Source organism: Salvia hispanica, chromosome 3, assembly GCF_023119035.1.
Source record: "Salvia hispanica cultivar TCC Black 2014 chromosome 3, UniMelb_Shisp_WGS_1.0, whole genome shotgun sequence".
In the NCBI taxonomy this organism is placed as follows: Eukaryota; Viridiplantae; Streptophyta; class Magnoliopsida; order Lamiales; family Lamiaceae; genus Salvia; species Salvia hispanica.
In genome coordinates this window covers 22,105,481-22,115,394 of record NC_062967.1, presented here as the reverse complement: position 1 = coordinate 22,115,394, position 9,914 = coordinate 22,105,481, and the positions used below count along the sequence as shown (strand labels likewise).

General features: G+C 35.1%; 1 protein-coding gene across 2 annotated transcripts; it reads left to right on the top strand.

Moving 5' to 3' along the window:
- Positions 1–2,932: 2,932 nt before the first annotated feature.
- LOC125211075 (THO complex subunit 3) lies at positions 2,933–8,693 on the top strand. 2 transcript variants are annotated; one of them, XM_048110758.1, is made up of 12 exons: positions 2,933–3,081; positions 3,283–3,388; positions 3,485–3,580; positions 4,913–5,042; positions 5,579–5,670; positions 5,763–5,831; positions 6,632–6,689; positions 6,797–6,896; positions 7,083–7,169; positions 7,315–7,393; positions 8,162–8,294; positions 8,375–8,693. In XM_048110758.1, the coding sequence occupies exons 2-12, from the start codon at positions 3,326–3,328 to the stop codon at positions 8,407–8,409; spliced, it is 942 nt and encodes a 313-aa protein (XP_047966715.1). In that variant the 5' UTR covers positions 2,933–3,081; positions 3,283–3,325; the 3' UTR covers positions 8,410–8,693. The 2 variants fall into 2 exon arrangements, with proteins under 2 accessions (XP_047966715.1, XP_047966716.1); XM_048110759.1 differs by having other exon boundaries at positions 3,235–3,388.
- Positions 8,694–9,914: the final 1,221 nt, after the last annotated feature.

Sequence of the window (9,914 nt, the reverse complement as noted above, 5' to 3'; positions counted from 1 at the left end):
CCAACACATTGCTCATTAAAAAAGAATTGGAACCTTAAATTGTGGAACCCCCCAATTGGCTCTAATAATCGAATCCGGTGCGAATCCCCCCTAGATTAAAGATCATCCAAATCGATCCAGTTGAAGAGATCCGGTTAAAAGTAGACCCTAATCCGTCTTCAACCTGGAATTTGTTGATGTGGACCCGAATCGGTCGATATTCTCCATGAAAGTAAATATTCCCAAATTGGGGGAAAAACACCCCATGGTAAATAAAAGGGGGTTCGAAATTTTAAAGGAAGAACGCATCGTTCGTGGAAGAAAGATTGGAAGAAGATTGTGGAAGAACTTGATTGAAGAATTGAACGCGAGGGCCAATTAAAAGATCGTGGACCGAAATCGGAATTGAACAGTTGAAAGAAATTAAAGGGAAAAGGCAAATTGCGATTAAACGGGAATTAAAGGGAAAAGAGAATTGATTCGTGGGCGATGTGAAAGGAAACCCGGACGGTTTTTTATATTTGGATAGAAATTTTGAAATTTTCCCTAAAATACCCCGAGAATTTTTTAATTTTGAAAAAAATTAAAAATAAATTGTAAATTAATCATAGTTTACAAGATTAAGAAAATGGAAGGCCCTAATTTAGTCTCTAGTTCGGCCCTTAAGAATGGTTCGACATTGATCACAACTCTCTCTCTCTCTCTCTATATATATATATATATATATATATATAAAAAGATCAAACATTTAGCAGAATATTATCTAAAATCCCAAGTTGCTTTTGCATATTAATTTCTTGTTTCCTCAACCAAATCAATTAAAAGATATGAATGAAAAAAAAGGGATTTCACTTTTGAAGTAATTGGGTAAAACCATTTAAAACAAAGAAAATGGGGTTTTCAAATTCAAAGAACCCTCCCATTAAAATTTTAAATAAAAAGGGAAAAAAAAATATAAATTTTGGGGCCCTTTTTTAAAATTTTTTTTTTTCCCCCCTTTTTTTTTTTAAACCAAATTGGGGGAAACCATCTGTATGCCCTTTTATTTGTATTTAACAGCCCAATAAACTTTTAAATATGCAACCCCCAAATCAACGTGTCTTGAGAATCTCCAAAAAACCCCACCCCTTTTTAAAAATTTCCCAAAAAGCTTATATGTATCACCCCAACAATGGGATCATATATGTTTTTATATGCTGGGTTTTTTCTCCGGTTTTATCACATCCAAATTTGAGAGGAGAACAAAAAAAGTTGATAGAAAAAATAAAAGGGGGCAGTGAGCTCCAAAAAAGGGCTATTTCCGCAAAGGTTGAAGTCGGGAAAAAGAAAATCCAAGTTAAAAGGGAAAATTTAAATTTAAAAGGGGGGGCTTTCGTTTTTTATTGAAATTCCCCTGGGCTTTGTACCCAACGAATTTTGAGATCTCTTTTAAATGATTTATTATTTTAAATTTTGGATGTTTTGTCTTGCCAAATTTTGCTTTTTTGCAATACCTATTTGTTTGTCTAGTAAAGGGGGCCCAAAGCCGATGAAGAATTTGTCTTAACTTTCTAAATATGTCATGTCTTCGCACATGACATATTTCCTTTTATCCCGAATGCTTCCGCTGATTTATTACTTCTTTTGAGTTTATACTTTTTCGGGATGATACTACGATTCTGTTAAGTTATTCCAATTATATTGAGTTATGTTCAATTGCTTGATGTTCCCTTTTTCTTCCCCGCTTCTTTAAATCCTCCCCTTGTCACGGTAAGCCGACCTTGCTATCCTTAGCTAAGTGCGGTCGTGACAATAGGTATCTTCGGAAGCCTACTCCCGAAGATTGCCAGGCTCTGTTGGATATGCACGGGAGTCAGCACAGGTTTTTGAGGATGTTGGGCAGCATCGATTGTATGCATTGGGATTGGAAGAACTGCCTCGCCGCCTGGAAAGGGGTATACACTACCGGTTCCAGGGGCAAGAATCCCACGATGATCCTTAAGGTGATAGCTGACTACCGGCTGTGGTTTTGGCATGCGTATTTTGGAGGCCGGGTCGAACAACGACATCAACGTCCTCCAGTCGTCACCCCTTTTCAACGAGTGGTGCATGGGCTTTGGTCCGGCCGTCGGTTTCGTCGCCAACGGCAACCAGCACAATATAAGTTATTATTTGGCGGATGGGATATACTTTATGTGGCCCGTCTTTGTGAAGACGGTCAGATGCGCAACAAAAGAAAAAAAGGTCTATTTTGCGAGTTGTCGTGAGGCATCGCGCAAGGATGTGGAGCGGGCATTTGGTGTGCTCCAGGTTCAATGGACGGTAGTGAAAGGTCCATCACGGCTGTGGTATATTGACAACATCGCTTATGTCATGTACGCATGTATTATTATGCACAACATGATTGTCGAAGATGAAGGTCCAGCACAGTCTGATTGGGTCAATGATGATGTTGATGCTGCCGGTCCAAGCCACGGCGTGGCCACTGCCAATGTACGTAAGGGGACACCCCATGAAGAAGCCGATCGGGTCCATGCATATCCAAAAATTATTTCAATATTCACCTCTATTTTTTTTTTCAATCTTACCTAAATATTTATTTAAATTACACATTAACCCTGCGACACTTTATCAATAATTTTTCAAACATAATTAAATAATTTAATACAATTGTTCATGTTACGAGGTGTATAAATTAATTTATTTTCCAATAATATTAAATATCATATTGTATATAATATCATAAATTATACAGAATAAATAATTAAGTATTAATTTATATAGTTTAAAATGAACATTAATTAATTTTTTACTAAATAATTGATAAAAACCGGCTACTCCTAAAACAAGGAGTACTAATAAACACATAACATAAACTTTCACCATTTTAAAACCATCTATATCCTATCTACAAATACATGGAGTGTATGAATTTTAATTTTTAATTATGACCGAGCCCATTAAATGCTACTAGTACTAATTTAAACCGAAATACTATAATTTTCTCTCTCTACAGAAAATTTCGCCGCTCCTTCTTCCCCCCCTCTCTTTTTCGTTTCTCTCTGCATCTCAGAAAAATTTCTTAGCCAACTTCTTCAATCGTCAAGCATCTCCGTAAATCAGGTAATTCCTAGCTTCTATTCCAGAATACATAATTATGAGGAATCCAATTGCAATTTTCAGAACCTTCATAAAGTGAAATGCAGTAGCTACAGTGCTACTGCGTCTTTGGTGTATGGTTGGAGGTGAATTCTACTCCAAATATGGGTTTTGCAGGATGGTTGGGGAGTCCTAATTAAGTTCTCAAAATTTCACAACATTTAGGATTAAGAGTTGTAGGATTTGGCGGGACAAAATTGCATAGCTGATGGATGAGACCATACCGTTCAACACACTCCACAGTAGAGAGTACCAAGGCCATAAGAAAAAGGTTCAGCCCTCTATAGACCCTAGCAAACCGCTCTCTTAATTTCCTTATCTAGGGATTTCAGTTGATCTATTTCCGCATCGCTCTTATTACTTACAGGTGCATTCGGTGGCATGGAATTGCGCAGGCACGAAACTGGCCTCTGGTTCTGTCGATCAGACAGCCCGAGTTTGGCACATTGAACCTCACGGCCATGTAAAGATCCAATCATGCTTCATTTTGGTTTGCATTAAGCTCTAATTTCTATTGTTTGTTTCCGGTAGTGTTGTTGTTTAAGCTCACAACAAATATTGCTGCATATTGGGAACTCTTCTGCTACAAAGTAAGCAAGTGATTAGTGTGCATAGACATTTAGATGAAACTAGTTAAAAATGTGCTAAATTTGCTGCATGTGCTGTATTATTCCCTTGTATTTTTGTCTCCAGTGTGGTACTAAATACTAAAGCAACCTTTCGGGCCAGCCTCCTTAGGATTAACTATATTAATTTTATTATCATGAAGCTTAGGGTTAAGTTTCTGTATCAATTGGAGAATTGGAATTGAGCAGAGAATATAGGGGAAGGATTCTTCAACTGACTTTTTCTTGAATCCCAAAATTGACCAAAATGGAGGATTCAAAATCCATTATATAATGAACTTGTGTATATATTGTTTTCACAATCTATAGCTCCAAATCTGGAAGCTGTTATACAAGAAGATTGAAGACTTGACTCACATCGTCTGGCTCTTTATTTTATTCAGTTTATTTGCTGAGTGTTACAAAATGAGAATTTAGACTACAATAACTACCGTGCTTTTGTCTGAACTTTATATTATTTTATCTAATTTGGGAAGGGTAATGTATTTTGGGGACTGTTCTCTCTGATATGTGGTTCCTCTGGTTTGGAAGTATTTGAAGAACTTGCAAGGATTCTGTGGAACATTTAGAGAAGGTATAGCATAGGTTTGAGCTTAGAGTAGGTTGTTATGCACCAACCAATATTACTATAAAACCAATCTGTTAGAAATTGGAATTGTACTTTCTAGATTGGATAACCTCTATACTTGAGTAAGAGCTTAATCCTTGTACTGTATTTTCTCCACTCATAAAGATTAGCTTGTTTTTCTTTTCGTTTAGAAAGTTATGATTCTTGACTTTAGAGCTGGCATATTAAGTTTGTTCATTTTTTTCTTGTGGAGCATATTGGTAGAACCACATTATATGGTAAAACAGCTGATGCATGTAAGGCGCAGCTGGGGTGGAAGTGAAACTTAGTAGTTAGTATAGGAGTTTCCTCCCCGTGTTTTCATCAGTTTGTGTGAAATGCATGGTGCATTTGCTCAAGAAGTTCCCTTCTTGTTCATTATCTTGATATTGGAGGTTGATAGGCCTTTGGCTTCTGAAAGTGAATGCCATAACATCTAAATGTTAGTTTTATCATTTCCCATCTCACAAGTTTTGGGGCTTCCTTCTGTGATCATCATGACTATGCTTGCTCAGTTGCTCTTATTTTTTAGGTTTTGATCGATATTAATCTGAGAATGCAGGGTAAGGTTAAAGATATTGAGCTGAAGGGGCATTCTGATAGTGTAGATCAGCTATGCTGGGATCCGAAGCATGCAGATTTGATTGCAACAGCATCCGGTGACAAGACTGTTCGCTTATGGGATGCTCGTAGTAAGTTATGCTGCCCTAACTTAAACAATTATGGGAATCAGAAACTTTCGTTTTGTGTCTATATTGAAGGCCTGATATTTTTATTCTGATTTAAAGTTAAGCCATTAGATTTCTTTTGTGTTTATCTTGGAGAATCTTAAATTTCAAGTTCAGTAAATAATCAACTTCAAATGGTTACATTATCAAATTTATTTGTCTGTCTGTGCCTGCTTTCCACCTATTGTTGGATTTAAGATTTTCAAGTATTAACGGTAATTATTAAATATTCTCCTTCATAATGAAAATATACATGCCTACAAGGAACTACATGAAGTTGGATATCATGCAGTGGATATTGAATAAATTACCATTATTCAGCAATGGATTGTTAATACTTATTCTTAAATCCAACAATGGGTGGAAAGCATGCCTACAAGGAACTTCATGGAGTTGGATATCATGCGACTTGCCTGGCTCACTATTTCATCTGCCTCTCCTCCATAAATGCTTGGTTGGTGTTAAAAAATTCTTTATATTGTTTTTCCTGTGACTTGCAGGTGGAAAATGTTCACAGCAAGCAGAACTCAGTGGGGAAAACATTAATATTACTTATAAGCCTGATGGAACCCACATCGCTGTTGGTAATCGGGTACAATATTTCTAACCCAGGTGTTGTTGAATGATAACACGTGTTACTGTCAGCATCCAATGGTCTCACTTGTTTTTTTCTACGTACTTCAGGACGACGAGTTAACAATATTAGATGTACGCAAGTTTAAGCCCATACATAAGCGCAAGTTCAACTATGAGGTATATTTTCAATTGACTCATTCTTGTATGTTATCCCTTAATAAGTTTCCAGAAATGTCCAATTGTTAAACATTTACGAGGTGCTTAATATGATAAAACGGAATGAAGGGGGAACAAACTGAGGTAGGAAAGGAAACAAATGACAGACCTTTGGTGATTCCTATGCTTGGTATGCACAATTTATGCAAAAGTAATTAATCTTGGTTCCTCGATTGATTCCATTCATAAGATACTAAATCTTGTAATTTGTAAGTGCACCAACAAAGAAAGAAGCCAGGTTTAAAGGTACAAATTGTTAATACCATGGGTTGAGGAAGGAATGACTATTCCTAATAAGGTAAGCATGGCGATTCATAGAAAAAATTTAACCAAGCTATAAATGGAATGGAGGTAGAAATGGCCAATTGATACTCTCCTCTATTACTTCATACCAAACACCTCCTTAGTCTTCATATAGTTATAGTTATTCTCTTCATAACTAGATGAACTTTGACCTTTTTTTTCGAGTGTTCCCTTTTTATTTTCAATTGTTGTTGATTCTTGGTTGCAAAAATACATGTTCCATTTCTTCCTTGATCCCTTTCTCTTACAAGGATTAAGTCTTTTTAACTTGAGTCTTTCAGTGGTTTGTCAAATTAATTTGGACTGATCTCAACTGTTATCGGTGTTCTGATTGAAGCAGCATATCTTGCTACACTTACTTCCATGCTCTGCCTGTTTAAGTGTTTAGTATCAGAATGGTGCAAGACACTGAAATAGAGAGATTTTAATACCAACATTCACCTTTTGTTACGTATCAGGTGAATGAGATAGCATGGAACATGACGGGTGATATGTTCTTTTTAACTACTGGGAATGGTGAGAACAGGAAATGGTCATGTTTTTTGTTGTCTTGTCTTGACGTTGCTGTTTGATGCCTGACTATGTAGTCCCCCCTCTCCTTTTCTGGTACTGCTCCATTGTAGGTACTGTTGAAGTGCTTGCCTATCCATCACTCCGAGCAGTTGGTACCCTCATGGCTCATACAGCAGGTTGCTATTGTATTGCGATTGACCCTGCGGGAAGGTGCATCTCAGATCAACATCTGATTCCTTTTTACTCTGTGCATATTAAAATAGAATGGTCATTTTATGTATCCAGGGCGTGCAACTATGAAAACCTAATCTAATATGAGGGGGTTGACCTCTGAGTAAAAAATGATTGCTAAATTTCAATACAATCTTTCTGGAACTCTTTTTTATCCTTGTGTAGGTATTTTGCTGTGGGAAGTGCCGACTCATTAGTCAGCCTCTGGGATATAAAGGAGATGCTTTGTGTCCGTACATTCACAAAACTCGAGTAAATTGTTTTCTCCTTCTATCTTCTGAACCTTCCCCATGGCTTCTCCACTGAGAGAGAGACAAAATATTATTTATAATAGGATCCTAAATTTGTGCGAATTTCATCAAGTTGAGAAAACTTGACCAATTCTTTATCTTGCTAGGTGGCCTGTTCGGACTATTAGTTTCAATCACACTGGAGAATACATTGCTTCTGCCAGTGAGGACTTGTTCATTGATATTGTGAGTGTGCCTGAACTTGTATGCTCCAGCTTCAGTATAGCACTTTGATACCGATCAGTTTCCTGCAATATATCTTTTACTTGTTTATTGTTTTAGGAATATAGTCATCGGTTTGTTAGAGATAAGTTCATCTCTTAGGACATGTGTTTGTTAGAGAAATTATTATCAATGTCAACACGTATAAGTGGACGTATCAATACACAACAATTCAACTGTCAACACTATATGTTATGAATATAGATGAGAATGAATGACATCGTGCAGTAGAAAAATAGATATAGATTATATGGAATATTCAAGTAAAATAAAGATATTCAATAGCTACATATAATGTGTAGATTATTTAGGATTGTATTATGAAAAGATTGAGAGATTTTAGGTACTTAATACCATATATAGGGGTGGTAGTCGTACCCTTTTCTAATAAAATAAATGAAAATGAAATTCCACATGACATTATGTTAAGCCAAAATCATCAGACAACAAATCTAGTGGTTGATACTTGATCTTTGTTAGTATTTAATTTCTAGTTATTATTTGAATACATCCATATATATATATATATATATGCATGATATCATCAAACAGAGTGGTGTTAGATTATATGTAATGGGCTTGGGTTATTATGTACTAACAGTCTAACATTTAGATATTATACATCATGTAACATAAGACCTTACAAAGCAAAAATGACCCCATTATTATTGAGATAATGCTGCAGTAGTCTGGAATTTCGCTTTGTCAGCTATTATGCTAAAGTTTCCACAGTCCAATGTTCACACAGGCCGACCAGTCCACCAAATTCCATGCCGAGCAGCTATGAACAGTGTGGAGTGGAATCCCAAGTACAACTTACTTGCATATGCTGGAGACGACAAGAACAAATACCAGACTGATGAAGGTACTATTCTTTTCAAGGATAGGTAAATGTGAATGAAGTTCCCTTTCTATGAAAAATCACCTTGCTGTTGTAATGACCAGGTGTTTTCCGAATATTTGGGTTTGAGAGCGCCTAGCTTAACCTTGCCCGGCTGCTGCTGAGAGCTGCAAGAGCTCAACGCCGTGTAACTCAATTTGGCAAGACATCATCTCATTTCTGGAAACAATGAACACACTCTATACTTCTTAATTCCTTTGCTTGATTGAATTTTTGTTATATCAGGACGTAGACTATTTTACTTCTGCTTTTAAACAGTAATGTAATCTAACAAATAGATACTGTCAATAGTTATTTAGGAGCAGGGCACACGAATATCGTTACACTAACCCAATTTTAGAAATGCCAAAACTATTGTTCCCATGATAGACTAAATAAAATTATGTTGTAGAGAGAAATTTCGAAGCATAACAAGAGTAGTAAATATGTACATGCATGCCATGATCATGTCATCGCAAAAATGACAGTTTATCATACTTCTATCCTACCAAACTCTTATTTAGCATGTCACTTGGTTGGTCTGTCATCGCAAAAATGAGAGTTTAGCATTCCTCGTAATGTAGTGGTATTGCCTTTATAATTGAGTTATTTTTCTTTTTTGTTTTTTAAAATACAATCCTTTAAATTAGCTTACTTCAGTTTCTTCTATACTTCATATTTATTTTATTTACTCTCCTAATTTATTCTTTTCTTTATATACTTTATTTTTCCTCTACTTAAGTTATGTTATTTTCTTAAAATTAGTAATGAAAAGAAACACATTAATTATCTTGGGATGGATGAAACATTTTCTTTGTTTAATTGATTAACGATGATGATTAATAAAAAGACAAAACTATAATTATGTGTACTCTGTACTAATACTATAAGGCCATCCAATACGTATCATACATTGACTATTGGTTATGTTAGTTTTTCATACTTTACTACACATATAAATAACAATTAAGCCACAAAACTTATACCTATGTGATTCGATGATACTCCTGAAAATTAGTACTCCACTGCTTTTCTGAATATTAAAAATGGTCTCTCTATTCACTCATGAAAATAAGAAAATAAAAGACTATCTCCAAAAATAAAAATTATAGCAAGTATGGAGTATTTATTACGGTTTTTATTTTTTCACAAACTATTTTTTTGAATAAAGGATGCGAAGTACTATAGTAAGTGGAGTATAAAGGATTAACCCAAAAGGAATACAATTCAACTACCTTAGAAGGAATCTAGTACTATAATTTATTGGTTAGTGCGTATCACAAAGATTTTAGTATTTCAAAATATATTTATTCTAAATTCATTGTATATAGAGCTTAGCATAACTTGATATGCATTGCAAAACACTACATGCATTTTTAATATTGGAAAAAGACAAATTTCTTATTTCATACATAAGCTATCACTTAAAATAACGACTTTATGCATCTTGTTTGTTTGAATAATGTGACAATATAATATACACTACTATTTATATTAAGAAAGCTATACAAATTTTATGAGTTTAGACTTAATTTTAATTAATTTCATTTATTTCTATATTTTATTTTACAAACTTAGCAGTATTATTTAATTAATTGCAGACTA

Excerpts from the sequence above, each read along its gene's own strand:
- LOC125211075 (XM_048110758.1), top strand. The coding sequence starts at position 3,326 with ATGGATGAGACCATACCGTTCAACACACTCCACAGTAGAGAGTACCAA. Across the intron at positions 6,897-7,082 it reads GCGATTGACCCTGCGGGAAG|GTATTTTGCTGTGGGAAGTG; the intron begins GTGCATCTCAGA and ends ATCCTTGTGTAG. Across the intron at positions 7,394-8,161 it reads AGGACTTGTTCATTGATATT|TCCAATGTTCACACAGGCCG; the intron begins GTGAGTGTGCCT and ends AAGTTTCCACAG.